The 25,377-nt window shown below is 44.6% G+C and overlaps 3 protein-coding genes across 8 annotated transcripts in view; 2 read left to right on the top strand and 1 right to left on the bottom strand.

Moving 5' to 3' along the window:
* Nucleotides 1–25,377, top strand: part of LOC108151110 (nuclear anchorage protein 1) — a 139,634-nt gene that overhangs the window by 49,281 nt on the left and 64,976 nt on the right. For 5 of the 6 annotated variants that reach the window (XM_033386978.1, XM_033386979.1, XM_033386980.1 and 2 more), the window contains exon 4: nt 18–182. In XM_033386978.1, the coding sequence (XP_033242869.1) occupies nt 18–182 (165 nt within the window). Of the gene's footprint in view, nt 1–17; nt 183–21,107; nt 21,432–25,377 lie in introns of those variants that run through there. The other variant, XM_033386981.1, reaches the window with a different exon arrangement.
* On the bottom strand, nt 7,062–7,481 carry LOC108165234. The gene is made up of 2 exons (XM_033386559.1): nt 7,470–7,481; nt 7,062–7,407 (listed from the first exon to the last, which is right to left on the bottom strand). Exons 1-2 carry the CDS (start codon nt 7,479–7,481, stop codon nt 7,081–7,083), a joined length of 339 nt encoding a protein of 112 aa, XP_033242450.1. The 3' UTR covers nt 7,062–7,080.
* LOC108151112 lies at nt 7,402–13,103 on the top strand. Its single transcript, XM_017279517.2, has 2 exons — nt 7,402–8,175; nt 8,245–13,103. The coding sequence occupies exons 1-2, from the start codon at nt 8,164–8,166 to the stop codon at nt 8,566–8,568; spliced, it is 336 nt and encodes a 111-aa protein (XP_017135006.1). The 5' UTR covers nt 7,402–8,163; the 3' UTR covers nt 8,569–13,103.

Raw genomic sequence — 25,377 nt, 5'->3', positions numbered from 1 at the left:
TTGGGCATTATTCATAGATGCTCGAAGAAACCCAGCGACCGGATGGTGTTCTCTGCGAGGATCCCAAGGAGTTGCGTCGCTGGCTACGCGAAATGGAAAACAAACTGGAGATTTCCCCCACCATCACAGAGCTCACTTTGTATGGCATTGCGGAATTGCAGCGACATTTGGCAGTTCACTCGGTAAGTCCAAGTACACATTTTTTCGTAGCATACTTTTGTACTGCCCCTTGAATGTATAATGTAGAAGGCGTGTAAAATACATGTAGAAGAGCCAAAGAATGTCAGAGGTACGCATAGTTTAATAAATCAACAGCAATCGAAGCAAGGCTTGCTTTGACATATGGCAATTTTACATGTAGCAAAATTGGAATTACATGTCAAGTAAACAAAATGAAGCATGATTTTGGGTGGCTCCGATTTTCGGAGAGCCTCAGATGCTACTACCCCCAAAAAATAATCCAAAACAAAAACAAATTGCATGGTCTTCATAAGTTTTTCGTTTTCGTTTTGTTTTATATAAAAAGGCATATTTAACTAAAATATTTCAATTTCCAAAAGAAAAACAGTTTTTTTAACAATTGAAATGTTGCAAACAATTTTTTTTGCACTTTGAATCTCAAATTAAATTGTTGCTGCCGTGTTGCCGTGGGATTTAGGTTTGTTAAGCCTCCAGGAGGAGTACTGGGTGACGAGCTTCTTGGTTTCCTCGCTCTTGGCATCCATTTCTTCCAGTCGGAGATCGCGTAGTCTATCTGCCAGTCGGGCGACAGAGGGAAGGCCACACCCACCCACCGGAGATGCTGTTGTTGTTGTCCTTACCCAAGGGCACAAAAAGGCCAAGGCCTGCTGGCGCATCTTGTCGAGGTGTTGGAACATGCCAGTGATGCATGGAACATGCCTATCGATAGCGAAAACAGGAGCACATGAATTCGTTCCAATTTTTTCGAATTACTAATCGCAAAATTTGCGAAAACCGGAGCATAGGGGGAAAAAGAACCAATGTAAAATTAAAGTAAATTTTGAATTTAATTTTTGAAAAAGTTGAAAAACTGTACTAACCGAAATGCAAGCGCACTCAAATCTTATGGTTCAGATGGTCACGAACGGAATTTCACAACCTTTGAGGTTTTCAAAGTGAATCGAAGTCGGGGCAAAAACGCACAAGAAACATTGCTCTTCTGTGGTTTTCCATGAAAGTTGAGGTTGAAACTTTCAAAAAGCAAAAAAAGCAAACAAAAAAAAAAGAAAAAAAAACAGAAAAAACGCTAAACAAATCTACTCTAGACCTCTAGCATTTGATAACAAGCCGAAAGAAAGCGAAAAGGAGATACTAATCGCGCGGCGCAATCTGGTGGTAAAAGTGTAACAAAACATGAAAAAACCCCCCCCCCCCCCAAAAAAAAACAACAACAATTTTACGCATTTCATTTTCTTGAGTTTTCTTCAAACGCAATGACTTGCGGGTTTTCTGCTGTTGTGGTTTTTCTGTTGTTGAAGTTTTTCCCCCGCCCTTCAATAGCTTCCGCAAGTGCGTGTGTTTGCCCCGCCCCCCCCTCTTGACTCTTTTTTTTATGGATTGTGTAACTCTTATTTTTATTTTTTTTTTTGTTGGGAGCCTCAAATCCGTCAGTCATTCTCATTTCCTTCTCTCTTCCGCCGCTCAATTGAAGCCTCGAAAAATCCCCCCCCTTGAAAATTCAGACAACACAAAGGTTCCCCTTGTTTTCTAGCAATTTTCGTAACGAAAATTTATTGAATTGAAAGTGAAAATTGCTTGGGAAATTGGGAGTCGAAGAAGCGATAACCCCAGAGCTTCGGAGCACTCGGGGAGCACTCTTTGGCGCTGGGATGATAATTGGCATTCGGGCATTCGGACATTCGGCTTGTAACACCTTCAAATTTGCTGGGAGGGGAGATTGCCTGGGCTTTGAATTGGCTTTGATTTAGGGGGATCTTTATCTCTGAACAATATTGGTTATATGCCAGACAGACAGTCGGACAGTCGGACGGGGGCTCTGTTATGTAATTGTGTGGGGGGAAAATCTAAGACGGAAGCGCCCGTGTGTCTGTCTGTGGGTGTGCTCCGCCTTTGGCTTTGATTTGTGTCGGTTTTGATTTTGATTTGAGCCATTTTGACCATGACGGGGATGGGGACGGAGACGGAGATGGGGGCCCTCTCATTGCATAAGAACTGGAAGGAGGATCATGGGCTTTCCCCCTCCTCGAAAGAGCTTTCCCTTTTCTTCCTGCTTTGATAAGCACTTTCCTGCTTTTTCTCCTCAAGAGTTTCCCTTTCTTCCTGCTGAAACTTCCTTTTCAGATACGAAATGCTCCTCTATCTGCTCCGTCTTTCGCCTGCCTCTTTCCTTCCCCATTCCTTGCCCCTTCCACCCACTGGAGGAGAGACTTTTCTTTGACCCATTCATACAACAATTGTTTCTCTTTTTTGGCTAATTGAAAATGCCTTTTGCAAGCTTTTGTTCAATGGAATTCCAGCAGCACATTTTGCTCCAATCAAAAAACGCAGCCACTGGAGCCTCTGGAGCCACTGGAGCCACTGGAGCCACGAGCCAAATGAAAGTATGATACGAAAAACAAATAAAAAGGAAGGAGTTTTGCAAATCGAAAAGCGATCCCCGATCTCCGCTGCTGCTGCCTTCCCCTGATTTACGACAATTGTTTTGTCACGTTGTCGATTGAAAAAAAGGCAGGGAAGGAGAAAAAGAGCACAAATAGAGGGGTGTAAAGAGGTGCTATACCGAGGAGTATATAAAGGGGCTAGAGAGCGGGCTTCGAGGCTGCCGCCGCACAAAATGTCAATTGCCCAAAATGGTTAAACATATTTCCAATAAGTTGTTTGGCGTTTGTCTCTGTCAATTGTTGGCAGTAGCCACCGCCAGAGATACCGCTACCGCTGCTGGGGCTCCTCCCGGGGGCGTAGACGACACGCACTCAATGTCCAATGCCGTAAACTAGAGTTCCATTTTCCACAAAACAACACAAAAACAGATCGAAGCAATCAAACCCCAGAGCCAAGTAAAAGGAAAGCCAGTCGGTGGCCCCGCAAGATTGAGATGAGATGATCTCGGAGTCAAGGAAAAGCCAAACAAAATTTGTCAGCTGCCGGACAATGTCGCCGGCCATAACGAGATGCCGGCAATGGAGTTCCCAGAAGCCCCCAGATCCATCCCCCAAGGTGCTGGCTGCAATCTCCTTTTTTAATTGTAAACCAAAAAAGAAGAGCTCAAGGCAATGCGAATAAGACGATGGACGGATGGTGCGGGAATCGTGGGATGTCTTTGGATTTGTAGGGGATAGAGGGAGTTATACGATATATATTGCTTTAGGAGGCAAGGAAACTTTGAAAGAGATCTTTCCTCTGAGATCTTGTAGATCTTTCATCTCGAAACAGTTCTGATGCCCTCCGCCCTCTTGAGAAATGCCTCTCCCCATGAGATCTCTTCATTGCTTTTTTCTGAATGGGGGCCACAATGGGTTAACTGTGAGTTAGGGGGGACTGCCCTGCCTGTTCTTCTGTTGCAAGTGAGGCGTAAACAATCATGTTGCATGTCGCAACGAAAGGATGTCTTTGTTTTGCCCCAACTAAATGGACCAAAAATGGTCAAGACAAGACAACTGCAAGCCCAATGGAAAAGCCTCCAAGAAAAGTAGGGGGAAAAGAAGGGAGGGCGGGAAGAAAGGCCAAGAAAAAGTGAAGGTGGCGCAATTTGGGCTCTTGGCTTTGGCTTTGGCTTTTGTCTGGAAGATTAGCTAAGACCCACAAGACCAGGACCCAGCGACAGTTACGACGATAATCGCAATGACAATTTAGTGTTCCGTTTGCATGGCGATATTGCGGGAGTGAGCGGACGGACGGACAGACGGACGGACGGAGGGACAGTCGAGGAAATGCTCCACTTTATGGCAGTCATAATTTCCATGCTTTGCGATTCGATTCGATGCGATTTGGCGGCGATTCGATTGGGTTTTCTTTAGGATTTTTGCCTCCTCGTTGTCCGATTCTATCCGAGTCCGCGACGGCTACCTCGACCGCGTCCGAGAGTTGTGTCCATTGTGTTTTTGCTGTTGCTGGTGCAGAGGCAATCTCTAGCTCGACCATCGAACAGATTTGCATAACAATTGGTGGCTGGCATGGCTATAACCTTTCGCCCAATAAGTTAGCCAAAAGACTGGACCCGGCAGACCATATGGTCGGTCGCTCTGACCGCCCAGCAGTTGTTAAATGCCGCTGAATGCTGAATGCTGACTGCCTGCCTGCCTGCCTGCCCGATTGTTGCACTGGTCGCGGCGCTGGGCGGCAATAAAACATTTACCGAATTAGTTGGAGTGTAAAATCCACTTGAAATTCAGTTACGATCGCAGAAGGAGAGACGAGACTGCTGTTTCGTTTATTCGTTTCAGTTATAGTTCAACTTTCGCGTTAAATGAACCTTTAAATAAACTTTCCATTTTATTTTTGCCATCATTTAACGAGCTCCGCCACGGCGTTTTCCAAGGGACCTGCAATTCGATTGGAAATTCAATTGAACGAGAAACGTTTTCCACGCTCCACACAGCAACTGATTGGAAAATGGCACTGAAACAGCTATGGAAAACAGTGTCCTTTAATCGTGGTAGAAAACTGTTTTAGAAGTTGAAGGTTTGCTTAGGTAAAGGCTGGTTGGACGTCTAATCTGTCGAGAGAAAAAAAGAAAAAAAAAAGAAAAAAAAAGAAAAAGAAAAAAAGGAAAGAAAAGAAAATAAAAAAAATAGAAAAAATATATAGATCAAAGAACACAGATTAAAAATTGACCTTAAACTTGGGCATAATCTTTTTCGGTGTTATATAGTTATTGAGAACTGGTCACACCTTTTAGAACACCATTAATTATGACATTTGCCAGAGTGGAAACGTTTCTATAGAGGCAAAAAATAATAGAAGAAGATTGTCATCGCAAGATGGCCATCAAAATGGAACTCTCAATCAATCGCGGACAACCGCTCAATCATAAACAGCACAAACAATGCCACTGGCACTTAGGGCAACCTTCAATCTTCAATCTTGGCTTTGTTTTGAAATACTTGACTCCAGCCGACACTTCTAACAAATCACAAAATCCGCCTTATATCTCCTCATATCTCTCAGAAAAACAATCGAATCTCGGCAACCTTTCTCCTACTCTTTCGATCGAATCACGCCCCGAAAACCATAAGAGAATTGAAGAGAAAACCGAGAGGCACAGAGGGAGGCAGGGGGGGCTTGGGCAGGGGCCACTCTCCTCTCAAGTTCAATTGAGTTTCACTTTTTTTTTTTCTTTTTTTTTTCTTTTCCTTCTGTTGTTCACTCTTCTCTCCGATGATTATAAAATGTTCGTGATTTAAATTAACAATTAAAGCGGATAATTAACAAAATGAAAACAAAGGCAACGAAAAGGCAACACCCCCTAAAAAACAGAAAACCGAAAGCCGAAAAAAAAAATATTATTATAGGCCATAGAGTGGTGGTAATTTATCAGAAAAACACAGACAAATCTGCTGTTGTCAGAGTCCGCCGAGTCCCGGGATGAAGTCATTACCACAGACAATCCACACGGTGGAAGCCCCCAGCAAAGGGGAGCCCTTGGATGGGGAAGCGGATCAAATGATTTCGTCATTAAACAGACAAACGGAATTACACACCTTTCTGGCTCCCCGTTTCCCTCTCTCCCGTCCTCTCTCTCTCTCTTAATAGAGCAATAAAATTGTCGAAACTTTTAATCGAGCAATCGAGAAATTTATATAGAAATTATGGTTGAGGAAAAACCATGAAAATGAAACCGAAATGAAATCAAAGCTAAAAACCAAATGAAATGTAGATGAAAAAATTTCAATAAATCTTTTTGCCAATTGGGGGGAAAAAAAACAGAAACAAAAACCAAAACCCAAACCCAAAGGCAACAGAAATCACACACACAAAACAAAACAAAAACAAAAAAAAAATGTTCATAAAATTTTACTTTCGAACACAATTTATTTTTATATCAAAGTATTTTCTTTGAGAGTCGTTTTTCTAGCCGCAGCCCCAGCCCCAGAGCCACAGACCCGAATAAAAAACAATGAAAAATTCATGTACAAACCATTCATTCAGGTTCAATCATTAACACTGGTAGATCGAACGGGGCGAACGGGCCACTGAATCGCTGAAACGCTGGATCGCTGGATCGTTGCATCGGGGAAAAGGGAAAGGCATATTGTACAAGGCTTTGAGCCGAGAGTGGAGTCGGTCTTGAAGGCTTTGTCGCCACTTTAATTGGCTCAAATTAAAGACGATCCAGCGGGGAGAATGATCGTCGTGATGATGATGATGTTGCACTGGTAGCTGGCACTGGCACTGGCAGTGCGGGGATGAGGCGTTACTTTATTTCGCTGATTAATGAAGAAATTTCCTAGCCCGCGCCGCAGTCTTCTCCCCATATTTTTGCCACCTTGTTAACGTCTCCACAGCACTAGTCTTTGTTGCAAAAAACAAAACGACTTTGTGGCAAAATTAAATTTAACAAAATGTCCCATCAAATGATGCGCGAGATGATGGAAACTTCACATGGACTTTTGACATTCGCGGGTCATTAAATGTGCCGAGGAGAAGGTGCATTTGGAAAGCGATTTCCCCTCATTTCCATCGATTGTGGATCCCGCAATAATAAAGAAGATTTGCAGAGGATTTCTTTAGCTTTATTTTGGGCGAGAACTTTGCGGGAAGTGCAGCGAAAGGTGCTTGAAGATATTTTCAGCAGCATGCCAAGAAGCCAGAAACGAAAACAAAAACACATTTGTGTGCCAGATATTTTTCGCGTTTATGGATTGTGCGAAGAACACGAAAATCTGTAATAGAAATTAATGGCTTATGGGGAGGAAGAACTTCAAGAGATGCATCTGAAGAGTGTAATATGCGATTAGAGGAATCTTTACGGCTTTGAAGAATGTTTTCATTACAGCTCTATAGATAGACTCTCGGAAGATGCACAAGAATAAAGTATATTCCCGGTTTCATGTTAATTGTAGATCGTTTATTCAGTTCTAATCGTTATTAGTGGTACTCTCATTGGCGGTGGTAGATCTGATGGCCGTAGGAGGGCACTCCGTAGGAGTGAGCATACGATGGAGCATAGACTGCCTGGTGGACCACTGGGGAGTAGGACTTCAGCACGGGAACATGCTGCACCACGGACACGTGCTTCACGACCGGGACGTGGCTCACGACTGGGACGTGGCTCACGACAGGCACCTGCTTCACGACGGGAACCACTTTGACCACAGGGGCCACAGCCACTCCGTAGTGGGAGTGCGCGGAGGGGTACTTCAGATATCCGGGAGAAGGAGCAGCCGAGGCAACGGCCACCAGAGCGAAGATCAGAGCACACTGACGGCAGAGGAGAGGTATCAAAGGTTAAAGGATACTCCATAGGATTTCTTCTTGAAGATACTTACAATGCGGAACATGTTGAAGAAGAATTGGTTGTGGAATTTGAGGTTCTTGTAACTTGCGTGGATGTCGGATGACTGTTGATGTTTGACCCTCCGCTTGGGCTCTTTAAATAGTCAAAAAAGACATCTCGGAACAAAGTCATTTGATCAGCGCCACGCGACAAACGAGTTTCGCCCACAAAAGAGTTCCGATCCGATCCGATCTGTTGTTTCCTTCCGTTTCGTTGGGCTTTGATCTGTTTTCCCGCCCAAAAGGTGATCTTCGACATAAACGTTCCTTTGTCATGCCGTTTAGGCATAATCCCCTTTCAATATCACCTCGCAATTGTCTGTCTGTCCGCGTGTGGAGTCTCTCGAAGGTATTGAAAGGCATTGTCATTATATCGATCGCCGGCTTCACGTGAGCCGTTCGAAGACGCCGATGACCGTTGAGAACCAAGGCCGTGAAGACGATGGGGAGTCTGGTGTGTGTGAATACACCTTCGGATTAATCGACAGATAAATCTATTCGCACAATTAAACCAAAGAATTAAGATACAAAACACAATTAAACTGGTTTGTGCGTGCAGCCAGAAGACACATTTTTGGCCATATATAATCCCCGATATGAGGCTAAGTCAACAACAGTCAACAGACCTCTACACAAGTGACAGCAGCTCTTCTAACTTGAGTCTTCAATATCCCCAAACATTCCAACATGTTCCGCATTGTAAGTATTTTCAAGGATCTGTCCTTTAGATAGATGGGACAACCTTTGATACCTCTTCTCTCCTGCTAGTGTGCTCTGATCTTCGCTCTGGTGGCCGTTGCCTCGGCTGCTCCTTCTCCAGGATATCTGGAGTACCCCTCCGCGCACTCCCACTACGGAGTGGCTGTGGCCCCGGTGGTCAAAGTGGTGCCCGTCGTGAAGCAGGTGCCTGTCGTGAGCCACGTCCCAGTCGTGAGCCACGTCCCGGTCGTGAAGCACGTGTCCGTGGTGCAGCACGTTCCCGTTCTGAAGTCCTACTCCCCAGTGGTCCACCAGGCAGTCTATGCTCCATCGTATGCTCACTCCTACGGAGTGCCCTCCTCCTACGGCCATCAGATCTACCACCGCCAATGAAAGTACCCCTAACATCGATTAGAACTGAATAAACGATCTACAATTAACATGAAAACGGGAATATACTTTATTCTTGTGCATCTTCCGAGAGTCTATCTACACTTTCTCATGGATCTGCATCTAAAAGCTGAAGAAGCAATCTTCAAAGCCATTGAAAACACTCTTCAGATGCATCTCTTGAAGTTCTTCCTCCCCATAAGCCATTAGTTTCTATTACAGATTTTCGTGTTCTTCGCACAATCCATAAACGCGAAAAATATCTGGCACACAAATGTGTTTTTGTAGAAGCTCTAGTTTTAGTTTTTGTTTTTGTTTCTCTTTTGGGGAATGATAAAAGCCAAATGTGCCTGGCGTTCCAGGCACCCAGCGGATGGGAAGATACACAAAACGCTAAAGATACGGATGCAACTGCTGCACGGCGGCATGGAATGGCATGGAATGGCATTTGGCAAGAAGCTGTTCACAAAATTGACTCTTTGCAAGTGATTGAAAGTGATTAATGAGGCGAAGGCGAGGGAGAGCGGGATGGAGGCGGAAGGAGTAGAAGACGGGGAGCACGTTGAGTGCACTCCATGTGGCGTATCTTTAAGATACATTTTGAACGGTAGTTAAAAATCTTCTGACCAACACGCAAAGAAGGAAAAGAGTCTGAATCTCTGGCAAAGTGAAATGTCTGCCGTTGGCATTGAAAACAAAAAAAAAAAAGAAAAACTTCTATAAAATGAAAAGCTCTTTGGCCCCTGCCGCCCCGCTACTGCGATTTTCCAACGTTTACCTCCCCCCCCGTCCCCCACCGCTCCCCCCTTGGATTTTCTCTGGCTGCTGGTGCTGCTGACCCACATTTTGGCAGACAGAAAAATTTATTTGCCTTGGCTTTGGGCTCTAAAGAATTGTTAACAACAATTTAGTAGCTCTTCCACTTGCCCACTCCTCCCCTCTCCCGCTCCCCCTCTCTCTCTCTTGTCTGCTAAGTGTATTTTATTGTTTGCCAATTGCTGTGTCTGTTGTTGTTGTTGTTGTCTTGTTAACGCTTTTTATAGCCCGCTTTTTGCTTTTCGGCCAACTCTATTTGTCGAGAGTCTTTCTCTCTGGCTACAGGCTGCCGCTGCCACTACCGCTGCCTCAGTGTCTCTCTATGCAGATGTATCTTTCAGATACATTCATTAACTTGTTTGCAGTTACAGTTGCAATGTGCCCCTCCCTCCACTCCACTCCACTCGCCTCCTCCTCCTCCTCCTCTTTCGAGGTGATTTATGCTTTGTCCAGCTTTTGTTTGTTGTATATTTAGACATTTCCTATATGTTGTCACCTCAATTTTTTCTTCTCTTTTCCTTTTTGTACACTTTTTTGTAATGCCCGCGCACTTGCTCAACTTTTCTGTGGATTGTGTTTGATATACCCTGCACAGTAGAGGGCTTACCGCTGAGCAGGCGATGTTTGTGGCACAGAGAAACGAGAACCCAGAGTTCTTCAGTCTTCTGTGCCTCGACAACAACGTTTGGACTGATTAAATTGGCTTTGAAATGCAAATAAAGAGGATATTGAAAACATAATGATAAGATATCGTATGCATGATCGTATATAGCAGCGTTTCGATAAGAAATATCGGGGTTTTTTTTTTGTACGGATATAAAATCGAGCTAAGAAAATGTCTATCCATATCAGATTACTATTTCATATAGGAACAATCGATTACTCTTTATGGGTAAAACTTTATTTTGTTGTAAAGGAATACGTCTCACGCGGTCATGCAGCGGCTCCCCTCGGTTGGTTGGACTGCATTACCGGCTGGCTTGAGGCTTGGTGTCTCTTCGATCACTAGGAATCTCCTAGGGTATCCATTGGTTCGGCCACCAAACGTATCTTTTCTTGTGTTAATTTTTTGTAACTTTTTTTTGGGTTAATTAAAAAACACAGAGGCAATTGTGCAGTTATGACTGGAGACTAGACTAGAGACTAGAGAGTGGACACTGAAGAGAGAGAGAGAGAGGGAGTGGGGCTTGAAAGGGGGAAGCATTTTGAATGTGTGAACATGGAAGATAAACCCACTCTGCCACTCACTCCGCTGCACTCCACTCCCTTGCACTCCACTCCCCTGCGAGCAGCGAACATCATTTCGTTATGAACCATGAATATGAATATGAATATGCATTGGCGCTTGATGGGGATGGCTATGGGCCGGAGCCCAAGAAGAAGTTGAAGGCGTGTCCCCGCAATTAGTTTGAAGCCCAGGCCCTTCGATGATGCCCTGAGGGGCATTTTGGCACGTTGTCAGAATGAAGAGAGGGCCAGAGTGGGCGGAAGAGTGGACTTCAATCAGGGAATGGGACTGCGAAGGGGGAAAACTAGTTTCCTCCAGAGTAGAGGAGCAGATCCTTTTCCATCCATCCCAACATTCGGCTCTCTCTCTCTCTCTGTGATCTGCTTTCCTCTCTCCTGTGGGGGAACCCCTCCCTGTGGGGCTCGTGTTGTGCTCTAACAATCCATCTGTGTGTGCCCCAAGTTTAGAGGCGGCTGCCACTCCAACTGGTTCTTTGTCATCCATCTGCCTGTTGCGGCTTACAAATAAGGGAAAAACTTGTCAGCCTCTGCCGCAGCCACAGCGCGTTTTCCCCCGCTCCGGTGGGATGGCTTCTTGGAAAATCCAGAGGCCAACGCGAAAGAATCTCCTCTATTTCCTTGGGAAATATCTGTGGCATCTGAGAGTGCGCTGAAGATTCTTCCTGCTCTCGTTTCCATCTTCTGTTTCGAGTCGTTGTATCAATTTTTAATGCTTTTCTATGGCGTTGTCTGTTTCTCGCTCTGTGATCTACTTCGAGTGCCTCAAGAGGAGCCTCTTTCGTTGCATTTGGAGGCCCAGGCACGCGTGCGAAATCGATGCAGGAAATCCGATTTGTGGTAAAAGTTTTTTATCTTTCTTTGCGCCACTCCACTGCACTGCACTCCCCCTCTGCCACGGGCAGAGCTCTTGCTCATTTAACTTTTGCTTTACTTTAGTAAGCTGTCGTTTAAAGTTGTTTGAACTAAGCTGAAAAATATGTGCATACATCGGCTCCGCCGCGCCCGGGTCTTGTGTGGCTTCCACGAAATCAAAGACCGCTCTGCGAGCAGTAGGAAGTAGCGGCAGGCGAGGCACCTCTGTGGCTAGTGCCACAAGGGTTGTCGTCGGGGTTAATCGTTGGTAAACGCCTCGAGAGAGGTCAGTGGCTTACCAGGCGCCCACAGACCAAGGATATTTGAGCTGGCTCCGCCCAAGAACTAATGGGGAGATGAGGAGTGTTTTTACTGCAAAAGAAATCGGGAAATTCCAGTGGATGGCGAGGGAGGAAAGAAATAATATCTTAAGAGATTCTTCTTTGGGATCCAGAAGATCCATCTTCTTTGGAGAACTTCTAGCTCTATCAATGGATACTTCTTTCGATTTGAAACGTGATCTTTTTGGAGATCTTTGATCCAACTTTGGCTCACTTTTGCCCCTATAGATCTGTGATCTGTACTGTGGGTATTTCTTCCATCTAAAGATCTCTCGTTCCCTGACGATCTCTCTCTCTCTCATTCACCTTTGGGTCTCTTTTCTCTTGGAGATCCGTAGATTCTTCGCGGTGAAGTTCTCTCTTTTCTTGTAGATATTTCTTCCTTCTGATGCCCGCTTTTCTCTTGTAGATTTCTTAGGCTTAGACTTTCATTTCTTCCATCGACCACTGCCTCCCTCCCCCCCTCAAATCATTGTACAGCTCCTCTTTCGCCTTTCGAACTCCAATCATCATTAAAGCTAAAAGCCAAAAGAGCCTCCTCCTTCGACAATCTGATCGATTTATGCAAATGATACTCTAATCTTTGGAGCCAGCTTTTCTCCACTTTCGTGTAATCTGTGGAGCCAGCTTTTCCCCACTTTCCCATCAAAGAATAAAGACCATTCGTCATTGTGGCAAACAAAGATCTTGAAGAGGATTCCTCTCTCTCTCTCTCTCTCTCTCTCCCATCGATGGATCGTCTAATGATGTTTACCCTCATTTATCCTGACTCCTGACTCCTGCCTCTGCGATGCGGCTCAGAGGCAAGCTCAGGCGACGATCTATGATTCTTGTGCCTCACCTCGAAGCTCTTCTTGTGATTCCATGCCGCACACTCCACGCTCCACAGTACAGACTCCACGCTGAGTGGGTGGCGGGATCCTCCGTTATGTGGAGAGGCAGAGGCTGAGGCAGAGGCCTACAGCTGCGAGAAATTGCGGCTTCAACACTCGACACAACGTGGCTTAATGTAAAGTGCCGCTAAAGTGTACGCGTGGGTGGGCCCCACAGACGAAGACTCCACTCCAGTCCACTCCTCTCCAGACTCTGTGCTTCATTAACACCAAAAGACTTTTGCTTGACTTTGGGATCGGATCTCTTTCCTCCCCTCCTCCTCCCCCTCCTCCTTCTTCTTCTCTTTTTGTGGACGATTAATCTTAAACCAGAAGGAGCGCCGCCGCCACAGAGAGAGAGATAGAGAGAGAGAGAGTGAGAGATCTCTCTGCCATAATCCACGTTTTGTGTCTGCAATTTGCGAGCATTTTGTTTTGCATTATCCAAAAAAAAAAAGGAGAAAAAAGGAACAGATTCTGGGCACACAAAAGGCACAACTCATTTGCCGCTTTTCACACCCTTGAAGTGAAGTTTTCTCTCACTTTTCTCTTGGCGGAGCCCGGCCCGAGCCGGCATGCTCATAAATCATTCAGCCAGTCGGGGGGCCTTCCCTGGCCCCAGTGGGCGTCGTCCAACGTCCATTAGAAGTGTGCGAAGGCGCAATCGCTGTGGCTGTGGCAGTTGCAAATGCAATTGCAGCTGTTGCCCCCAAAGTGCGCGCCACCAGCTGCAAAAGTAGAAAAGAATTGAACGAAATCTCAGGCAATGGATTCGAAGGATTGCAAAGAGTAGTGTTTCCACGCGATATACTCGTATTGTTCAAGCGATTGTAGAGCACTGGGTCAAGCAAGTCACTCACTCACTCACTCACTCACTCACGTACTCACTCACTCACTCAATCAGTCAGTCGATCATTCATTCTGCTGGCCATTCAGTGAAGTGTGAAATTCTATGGAAATTACTTTATTGTTCGCTGATTGAAATCAATTTGGCGTGCGAAAAGCATTTTAAACCACAAAAGATTGAGATCTCTAACTGTAGAGATCTCTCTCTAACCCGCTCTCTATAGCCCCTCCTCTGGATATCCAAACAGATCTCTCAATCTCAATCTCTGAATCTGGCTAATCATTCTGGTTCAAAAGTTCATTAGACTGTGGGATTATATGGCTATGAATAGGGGGCCCGGCCCGGGAGTCGACCAATTTGTATGTGATTAAGATTGGGTAATCGAATGGAATCGAGTGGAATCGCTGGGGCGGAGTCGTCTGGGGCTTGCATATCGAAGAGGAAGGTGAATGGGGATCAATGGTGGTTTTTTTTGATTATGGCCCACAGCCAATGAAGTGGCAAATGTTGCCTTCGGTTGGGAAATCTTTAGGATTTTTCTGAGCCACAGGAATTGGGTCAGGTATTCCCATTTTAAGGATTGATTCGTGTTTTTTTGTGTGTCTGAAAATTTTAAAGTCTAGGGTCAGGGTATGCCTCTCTTCCACTTTGTTTTCTGGGAAGTTTCATTGCTTGAAAGAGCTAAATAACTCCTAAAGTGCACCGCGCTCCACAGGTAGATCTCTCAGAGCCAGTGTGACCGTGTTCCACCTTGATATCACATGTCAATGTGACCATAGCTGCCCATCGTTCTCTCAGGACTGTACTCTTAGCGAAGAAGCTCTCCATAAAAGTACAGTCCTGCACGGAAACATTCTCTATGCTTCAGTGTGACCATGTTCTAGATTCATGGTTGCATTCTCTCTAATCATTCGTTTTGGATCACTAAATACTTGCTGCCCACCTTTCCCACTGGTCTTCAACGAGTACTTCTATTTCTACTTTATTTTTATGGAAGCAACACACACACACACACACACACACACGCACACACACTCTGCTCCACATTATGCAACACACTCGGAACGCAGAAAGCGTTGCCAATTATCAAATTACAATCGCCATGGCCCCGGGGCCCCTCCGGCAACCGCACTCTTCGCAGCACCGCACTGTCCTGCTCGCTCCTCCGTGCTCACCTTTCTGTGGGCCCAATCGATCAGCCAATGGGCAATAACTTTCCAGCCAACGCAACTGCGGCTGCAGTTCGATTATTACTTTTATTGCCACAGCCACAGCAGAAGCAGCGGCAGAAGCAGACTTCTGGCGGCCTCGCCACTCGTTGCATGTGCCACTCCGCCTCTTTGGTGTTTACAGAAGTCCGTCCGTCCGCATGGCCGATGATTCCCATTCCCCCCTTTCTATATTCTTTCCCTCTGCTGTGAAGTTGTGAACACGCAGAGCAAAACGAACGAGAGAACGATGGAAAATTGCTCGCGAAAATGCGGAAAATGGTTTGGCCAGGCCACAAAAATTATGCCTCGAAATGGAAAATGGGAAAACGCATTTTCTGTTATCATTTGGCGCACATCTTACCGAAAGAACATGAAAGTCTCTGCCTGTCTGTCTGTCTATCGACTTTGCTCTAAGATCTTTACTCTATCATTTTTGGTAGAGTTTTGGTACTTCGAGAGGGTTTTGGTGGGGACTGAGAGGATGGATGGACTCGATGGAACAAGCTGGAATCGATAGCGTTATAAGTGGGTGGATTTTCGATTTATATCGATCGAACGATTTCCTTTTAGGGACTTTTCCATGGGCAGAATCCGGACGAAGCGGGACAGAACTTGTTTCTCAGAATAAGTGTTAATCGATCAGTCGATAGTGCGACGATTATTAATCGAGTGTTTACAAATTATTTATCAATTACTTGAAGATTATTTATAGATCATTAATCGCAATTATCGTCGATTTCCCTCTTCGATGTCTCGATATTTTCCGCGCCGATTGTTTCTGTTTCCTTCTCCGATACATCGATTAATTTCTGTGCCGATTTGTTCCATTACAACTCGTCTTTGGAGAGTATCCAACCCCTCAACATGGGCTAGATACGAGCATTGTTATATCCTTGTTGTCTTGCTTATGTTTTCATTTTCCAAATGGCAGGCTGGGAGGCGGGCAGGCTGGCAGGCGTGCAGGCCTCTCAGCCAATTCACTTTTCCGTTTATCATGAGTGGAAATTTAAGTTATAGAAAGAAGAAAGCAAGCATCTGCAAGAATTGTAAAAGTGGCTCAGAAACAATCCTCGTTCGCTGCCTGGCAGCAGCCGCCTTTGGAAAGTGATTGCAATCATGGGACGTAACGAAAAAGCACAGCAGAAAACAGCAAAAAACAACAAAAATAATACAAAGAAGAAGAAAACATTCAACATTCAGCGGAGATCCAGCGTCGGCTTAAGCGTTTCGTGGGGTTCATAAAAATCGGGCATAAAAATCTTGACAATTAGACATCAAACTGGGTGGCAGTTTTCAATGGAAGTTTCCTGTGCCACAGGCGGAGATACATACATACATCCATACTGCTCTTTGGAGTACAGATACTCTCGTCTTGAATGTATCTCTTGGATGTGTGTGTGTCTAGTGAGTGGGCGGAGAAAGCAACTGTTTTGCAGGAGACAAAAGAGCAGCCACAAAACTGTAAATGCTGCCATCAATTAGAGTTCCATCTCAATGGTTCAATGGTGGTGGTAGTGCTGGTGGTTGCAAGCGGAACGGAACGAAACGGAACGGTTGCACGGTTGCACCGTAGATGAGAGAGACCTTGCGCTTCAAACTTCAATTAAATGCTGAAAATCGTGCATAGACAATATTTATCAATCACCATTATTCTAACTGTATCTCGTCGCTCTCTGGCCACAAGACGAACGACGACGCGGACGACGACTACGACCGAGCAGAAGAGAAGAGAGCAGAGACTTTGTTGTGTATTTAAAAAGGAAGCCAAAGAATCGGTCACGGGCGGCATTGGGGATGGCCCAAGAGACCCAAGAAATTCTAGAATCAGATGCCGAAGAAGAAGTATCTATAAAGAGCCATGAAACCATGATTTACAGCAACTAGATTATTTTCTTGAACAGAAGAATAAACCGTTAGAAATATGGTGAACCATACCGCGTCATGCAGCAGCGCCACTCGGTCTGTTTTTTACTATTCTAGCTGGGATCCTATAGATAAAGATCCTATAAATTATCATATCTTTAGAGACGTACACCCTGTCTTCTCCTCCTCTCATGCTCTGTTCGTGCGTGTCACGCACTCATCTCTAGCGTCTCCCATGCGCTGCAGCGCTCAGCCCCTGCCTCTCGACTTCGACGGCTCATAACGAACGCAAAGTTCACGCTGTAGTTCAGTAGAACAGACGGCGAATGTCAGGAGCAGGAGGCTGCCAGAGGGGTCGATGGCTGGCGTCAGGAGGGGCCTCTGTGGATGCAGGGTTAGAAGAGCAGCAGGTAAACGGTGGCTGCCACTAGTGCCACCGGGTCCCCGGTGCATGCAACAATGAACTCTCGCAACTTTTTAACTGTTTTCATCGTCGTCGTCGGAACCGTCGTCGTCGTCGTCTGTTTTGCGATTTGTGAAAGCTTCTGGTTCTCTACTTCTGTTTCTGCTGCCTTTGGAAAATGGAAAATGAGTTTGCGTTTGCGTTTGGCTTCGTCTTCGTCTTCGGTTTTTGTGGTCGTCACGGCTCAGTGGCTTGTTGGCCGGGCCAACGGGAGAACAGCAGCAAAAACAATGCATAAATTGTGCGCAAGAGGCGACATTTTGGCTAGACCAAAAATCAAGAGAAAACTAGTTCAAACGATCATGGAGAAAGATGCTGCTGCAGAAAGAAAGAGAAGAGGCGAAAGATCCAGAGAGAGAGGGAGAAGGAAGCGGGCAAAAATATGCAAATTTTATGATAAACATTCGGGGGGAATACATTCTCCACAAACACCTCTCTCTCTCCCTCTCTCTCGATGTATCTCTCTCTCGTTCTAATACGAATCCACTAATTAAATCTGGAATCTAATCTCTCAAATCTGCGACTCAATGATGATGCATTTTGGCCATGTCCCCATGTCAAATGTTGGTCTAATGAATGGCTCGAATGACCCAAATAGATTATCGCCTCAGAGATCTATCTTTAAGATGTGCTTCCAACATCCGGAACGGAATGCTTATGCCCCCTTCTGGCATAGAGCTTCCTTCTCTATCATTTTGTTATTCGCTTGACTTCAAAAACATTTCAACTAATTTTTTCTGTCTTTCTTTTTTTCCGTCTATTTCCAGGTAAGCAAATTGTTCCAAATGCAACTTTTACCCGCAGCTGATGATCGCCGCAGCGCTCTTAAAAGAGTGTGTGGCACGGGGGCATAGTTTGCCATACATACATATATGTTTTATGCCACCACCACGTAAGTAGCACGGCCATAAATCAGGCAACATCTGGAGACGCCAGTACAGTCCAGTCCAGTACAGTGCAGTCCAGTCCCGTCCAGTCCAGGGCTTGGGCTTCCGCTGGAGGGGCTTGTGGCGGAGGTCTGCGTCTGTCGGAGAGGTCTGCCCATAAACCGCGCTTTGATGATGTCAATATTATATTATTATTATGCAAAACCCTTCAGCTCTACATCCGACGTCGCGATGTTGGACAGCATGTTTTTTGGTTAGAGAAAAAGCCGATGGAATGAAGAAACTATCGAAAGTGGGAAAGGGAAAATGTCGTAAGCCCTTTCTTCCGCATTTGGTTTTTCTTTGATGAGCCACATCATTGGGTACTTCAAAAGAATACCCATCGATACAGTACAGTAAACAGCAAATAGAAGAATGATATGCCAGAATAGGCTTCTATCTAAAGATTCCTTAAGCCCTGACAAGCATCAAGTTCCAAAAACTGTGTGGTTCATCTTTAAACATATTTTTGTCAGCTAGAATATAAATTTAGAAACATTCATTCCCGCCTTTTCCATCTCTGGAATCTGGGATCTTTTTAGGTTGTTCTTTTCTCGATCATTCTATCGTATTCCATCGATAAGCTTCGATAGTTCCACTAATGAAAGGCTGCCATCGATATCGTGCGATCTTAAATCGTTTCTGCTCTCTTCTCTGCCTCCCTCTCTCTCTCTCTCTCTCTCTCTCTCTCTCTCTCTCTCTCTCTCTAGCTCTGTAATTGATCGATCTTCGGAGATCTTTGGGCAATTTGCTCTGCGTCTTAACGTCCCTTTGACAAATGGCCGTAAAATGCATCAACATTTTATTGAGATTTCCCTTTTCTTGTGATGATCATTCATTGGGTTTTTTGCGCTATAAAAGGTTTGTGTTCGAAATGAATTTTACGCATCTTATAAGGCCAGAGACCGTCCCACCGATCGTCAGGAAATGTTTTGTGCAATGTTTTACAGGGCATTATAAATAATTGGTCTTGTTATGAAATTTACATAAATTTTGATTACGGTTTCGGCGTGGCGTCGGGCTTGGGTTTGGGTTTCGTCGTCTTCAAGGGAGATTCTTCTTTCGAGAAGGCCCCGCGAGTATCCATCATTTGTCAAATCAAATTATATTTCATTTTTCGTGTATTTTTCTTGTATTTTTCTGGTCGTTAGTGTTTTATTTTTCGCATTTTTTGTGCTGTCACCGCCCGCGGCTGCTACGAAATTTGTTGGCCCTTCTCCATGAGGTCTCTGTGTGTTTTTTTTTTTGTTTTTGTGGCATATAATTGAGGGAAATTAATCAGAGGGTGGTCTGTATATAACTATAGATATATGTATGTATATTTATAAATTTGTCCGTTTGTTGCATAAGTTTTACGGGCTTTGGCATGTGTGTAGTTGATTAATTTGTTAAGATATTAGACGAGTTGATAGCTCGAAGATCATTAATAAGTTTGAGGCAAGTCAAGGGAAGAGTTCAAGGTGTGGCACCGGCGATTATGCAAAATGTGGATCCACGAATTTGATACGGGATTCCAATGGTCAGCAAATCAATTGTGGAAAGGTGTTTGAACTGGAGATACATTTTGAACCCTCTTTCATCTCCAGCACAGTCTTCGGACTTCATGGACACATCCTAATTGCCGTGTATATTCCTCAATTGTCAAGTTTCATTCTTTTATTTTCATGTTACAAAGAATCTTTGTTTTATTTCTTTTTTTCCTGCCTCGAACATTCTAATTGCCTTTCACACCTTTGCAAAAGTCAAAGACCTTTGACGCCGTCCCGGTCCCGGGCTCGGGCCCGGTCCTGGGAATGCACCGCGGCATTCGATATGCAGTAGTTTTTTTTTTTTGCTTTTGTTGCTTTTCCATTTTCCTGTTTTGCTAATTTGCGAAATTCTTTCCATGCCAACAACGTTTGGGGGTGTTGGGGTGGCAGCACCCACATACACGGCTACAGCTACAGCTACAGATACAGATACAATGTTGTGCTGCCTGGCAAATTATCGCAACTACTTCCTGGATGTGTGTTTGCTCAGCGAAGGAGGAGGAGGAGTACGTACCCCAGCCTTTAGGGCCCCATAAATACCCCAAAGAGCAGTCGAATGTCACGCGAGCAGCCCTACCGCAAAATGTTGAGATACATCGAAGCGCAGGCGAATGTCACGCAAACCCTGCCATCAAATGTGCGAGATACAGCGAAAATCTGGTGAAATGTTGAGATACACTACAACTCCAGCGAAGTGTTGAGACACAAAAAGTGTATAGATACAGTGCTGCAGCAGCATGAAGCGACGCCACGGCGAATTTATCTTTCGGCGAATGTATCTATCGGCCTGTGTCGGCTTTGTTCGTTTCTCTCTCGGCTGTGCTCTCTCCCTCTCTGTGCTTGCAACATGTGTAGGGCATTACTGCAACATTTAAGCAGAACTGGGCAACTTTTAAATACCGTGGAAAAACGAAATTTGTAAAATTAAATAAATTTTTTTATTCGAGACTAAAATTTGGGGTGGATAACAGAATTCCATCTTTAATTCTGGAAAAAGGGTATAGAAACCGGCATACACTCGGCCATAGGTGGCGCACGTGCAACCGGTTCCAGCCAGCAACATGAGTACGGGATGCATGGCAGCACCAGCAACATACGAGCAGAACTGAGCAACATTTGCTACCCCCCCGAGAAGGCGATTCGCGTGACGTTTGTAAACAAAAGTCGCCGGCCCAACGTATATATTGTCGATCCGAACGGCCGAGAGAGTCTGAAACACGCGAGCCGCTCACTCGTATCCGACGGATGAACGGAACAACGCGCTACCTTGCCTTCCATCTCCCATATCCATATCCATGGAAAAACGCGCGCGCGTATCGCGTCTATCGTGAAGATACTTTTGATGAATTTTTTTCAATTCTATTCCCCGATATTTTCAATCAGACAAAAAGTGCCAAAATGTGACAAAGTGCAAGATCTTTAGGTACAATTTTTTGTTTTTGTTTTGTATGCATTTACTTGCCGGCATTTAACGATCGCTTTGCTTCAAAATAAAAAGAAACGATCTATACTTGAATTTTTTTGTCGAATGCCTGAAAGTGCAGCTTGAGGGCTGGAAAATATTCTCTGTTTAAACTTCGCACAGATACGCACTCACACAAGAGAGAGAGATATACAAACATTTTATATACAACAACAACAAAAGCAACAAGAAAGGGAAAAGAAGAAATATCCGCCGCCTGCATTTTTGTACAGCGTTCGTTCATTTCATTTCATTCTCTCCCTCTGGCTCTGGCGCTGCCTCTGCCTCCGCCACTCTTCGTCGCGCGCCTCGTATTCAATTCGTTTGTGTGTTTGTTCATTCGGCTTCGGTTGTTCTCTGTGTGCGTCTGTGTGCGAGTGAGTTGTGCAGCTGTAGCTGCGCGCGTGTGTGTGCGCAAAACACTCGGACCCAAAAGGTAAACTACAGGTAAACTACCTACTTTGCCTGCTTTGTGTCGTCTGCCCCGAAGCAGCCGCAAAAGTGTACGAAAAATATACCAAAAAAAAAAAAAAAACAAAACACCAAAATCAAGAGAGGAGCTGAAGCAAAAGCAAAAGAGCGTGCAAGAGGAACGAGCGAGCCGATCCTGAGAGACGACGACGACATATGGATGATATTTTACTGCAAACACATTACTGAAATCAAAGCAGCATCTTCTCTGCTTCTTCCCTGCCCTGATTTACGGCCTCTGGTGGCACTTCCTCTTTTATCGCGGCATCTGCTTTGCGCCCTGTGACAGTACGAGTGCCTGTGCCTGTGCCTGTGCCTGCATCTTCTTCTCCTTCTTCTTCAACTCGTGTGTGCCTGTGTGTGTGGATACACTTCTTCTCCTTCTGCCGATTACTCAACACGAATTGGATTTAACAAAAGCCAGGCAGCAGCAACAGCAACAACAGCGGCAGATACTTTGTGGTATGTCTTCATTTCTGGCATCCAACTCTTTTTTTTCCCTCTTTTCTTTCCACCACGTTTTCCCATTTTTTATTACTTATTCTTTGGGGTTTTTCGAAGGGGCATTTAGCAACATAATAAATTAAGAATAAAATATACGAGAGCCCACAGTTTTCTCAGTTTCTCAGTTCTCTTCGGTTATATAGTTTTGCTTTGCTTTTTCGCTAATGACTGCCTCTCGTCTCGTCGTCGTCTCGCCTCGAATCGTGTGGAGTGCTGTTCTCTCTGGCTTTTTTTTTTTTACATTTTTCTCTATATATAAACCATCATGTGCGAGCAAAATTTTAATTATAAAAGTGACAAAAAGCGAAAAAAGACCAACACATAAAGATACATATACATAAATTTGTATCTAGAAGATACATATTCGTGTGAGTGTGTGTGTGGAGTGTCTGTGCCGCCGTGCCGGCAATTTAGGCAACATTTTCGCTGACGATCAACAAAAAGTAGAGGAAATAAATAAAAGAAAAATAGCCAAGAGGCCAATTTATGGTTTTTCAGACGAGTATATTCTTGGCAGGGGTATTCTCCATTCCCCATTCTCCCCATTCTCTCCATTCTCCTTCTCCATTCGAGGAAGTGTCTAATTAAAGTGTAGAATGTGGAATATTAATGCTGAATATTTGGGAGGGGAGAATATGGAAATGTGGGTTATTGGATGATGGAGGAATATGTAACAGGAATTTGTATCCAGGAATATGCCAAGCACGGGCAACATCCTCTGAAAGTTCTTCCATCGAAAACCTTGAGGATACTTCTACCTAAAAGTTCCAACGATTCCTTCTTCTTCCCTAAAAAGTCTACCATTTGTTCTCTTCAATCAAAGCCACTGACAAAAAAATCACACACACAATAGCTTCATTAAATTTATACTGATTTTTATCCGCCTTATGCCAGGAATTGATTCCTGCTGTAATTCGATAAACGCTTTGGTAATTTAGCAATTTTTCAGCAGAAAGCGGAATCCCCCAGCTTAACCCTTAACCGAAAGCTTAACCCAACAATAGCCACAGGCAGCAGGCAGCAGCAACCCCCCGCATAAAAAAAAAGGGAAGGAAACCGCCGACAATTGTGTGTATAATTTTTACGACTACAACAACCAGAGAAACAAAATAAAACTTCCTTCCCCCAATTGACACGGAAACATCTGTGGTTTTTCGTTGCGTTTGCAGCAGAAATTTGCAACATCCTGTTGCACACACAGAGAAAGAGAGAGAGAGAGAGAGGGGGAGAGAGGACTCTTCCTGAAAGAAGGAATGACAGTTTATGGAAGGGTACTTCTACTACTCTACAACGCATGCTAGTAAAACTACGAGTAAATTGTGTTCCATTCCCCCAATGGAAAGGTCTGGCAGCTGCCCCGAAATGATGATGGTTCTGTTGCGTGTTGCGGGACTTGTCGCAGGGAGGGTTGGATCGGTTGGATGGTTGGATGGTTGGGGATGTCTATCCAAAATCCGAATCCATTGTTGGTATTGGCACAACAATAACCGAACCGAAAGCAATTTAATTTGATGGCTAAAACCTGCCTGAAAACTGAAGAGGAGGTGTTCGATAGATAGATGTATGTATATATTGGTGGTTGATTCAGGGGGAGTATGCCAGTGTGTGTGGGTGGGAGGGGGTGTATCTTTCAACAACTATTTCTTATTGATTATTTTATTACCACTCATCCAGCACACACGCCACGGCGTCCTCGCCTGTGTCCTCGCTTTTATCGTGGAATCTTCACCCTCTGTGCCTGTAGAACACACCCCCGTCCCCTTTGCCTTCCATTTTCATTAATTTCCCAACTAATTTCCTTTTTTTTTTTATTTACCAAACTAAAAATCTTGTGTCGATTGTGCCACAAGTTGTTGCCTCTCTTTTCTTTGGGGTTCTTTGGCTCTTCTCTTTGGAGTTTTGTTCTCTCTTGAGTTCTGGATTCTGTTCTGTTCACTAATTTTCGTGGTCTACCTTTGTGCTCTTTATCAGCTGCTGTTTATCGCCTTCTTTGACCACTCTTTCGTCTCTGTCTCTGTCTCTGTCTCTGTCTCTGTCTCTCTGCCTCTCTGAGGTTCTGCTTATTGAATTTTTTGGTTCTCTTCTTTTTTGAACGACGACAAACTCGTGCCTTGCGTCTGTTCTCAGTCTCTGTCTCCTCTCCGATTCTCCTCCACCTCCTCCTCCTCCTCCACTGAATCTCGAATTGATTTTTGTTTTGAGGCCAAAACTTGTTTCGTCTTTTTGGCCAAAAACCAAACTGGTTTTAAGGATGTTCTTTAAGCTGCAGATGCAAGCTCTTGAAGACCTTTTTTTCATGTCTCACTTTGGTGGAAGGGTTTCCGAGGAATCCCCGCCGCAGATGTTGCAGAACATTACCGATGAAATCTCCAAAGAGCTCGTGGCAAAAGATGTTGCAGGAAATGTCTTTGGTTCCCGAAGAAATACCCATCAAAACTGATGACATCTTGAGAATATTTGCACTTCATTTTGATGTATCTTTTGGGGTTTCCTCTCCCTCGGCACACACATAGATTCAATTATCATCAGATGTCCAGCCTCTTGCTATTTCTCTGTTAATTGCAATCATCTATCCCTCTCTTCTCCCCCTCTCCCTCTCGACGGAATGACAGTTTTTCCTCATCCTCATGGAGACCCAACATGTGCCCAACACGTGTCCGCCAACAGCAGGAATGGAACCAACAAAGAACTTTTCCGTCATTTGCAGAAATGAAAAACATTTCCAGTTTTTCCTTCAGAAAGGGAGAAAAAGAAACTTCTCTTATTTTTTTCTTCTAGACGAAGAGATGGGCTGCTGAGGGATACGGGCATAAAGAATCTGCGGCTAGAGTTTTATGGCCAAACCAAGGCAAACCAGTCGACGGTCGAAGGTCCGGGAGGAGGAACAGGAGGAGGAGGAGAGCAGAGCAGAAGGAAGATGCTCTCCTCTCTCGCTGGCTCTGGCGAGATTTATGAAATTTCTGCAAGGCTGACAAGTTACAGCCTTTCGGACTCGCGGACTCTCGGACCTTGTTGCAACGTTAATGAGATTTGGTTTATGGATCCACTCCTCAGAGCTCTCCTCACAGCGTGGCAGCTCCAGCAGTAACATCAGTCCCCGATTGTTGCAATGTTTGTTCATTGCCTCATTAACATAACAAAAGTTTTTCCCACCGAAAGAGTGTGATTTTTCATTGGGGGTCAGCCCCGCACCCCTACCCCATCATCGAACGAGGGGAGTGCCACACTTTTGACATTGAAATCTTTTTGTTTTTCTTCTTCTTCTTTTCGGAAAAACTCATTCAAGCAAATTGCCTACAATTTCAAGATTAAATTACAAAAACCACCTCCCGAAATACAAAACAAAAGAAAAGTGAAATCTCCTGCAAGGAAAAAGCGGAAAACTCTTGTTTTTTTTTTGGGAGGGA

This window comes from Drosophila miranda, chromosome XR, assembly GCF_003369915.1.
Source record: "Drosophila miranda strain MSH22 chromosome XR, D.miranda_PacBio2.1, whole genome shotgun sequence".
Classification (NCBI taxonomy): Eukaryota; Metazoa; Arthropoda; class Insecta; order Diptera; family Drosophilidae; genus Drosophila; species Drosophila miranda.
The sequence above is the reverse complement of the archived record's forward strand: the minus strand, read 5'-3'. Positions and strand labels throughout refer to the sequence as shown.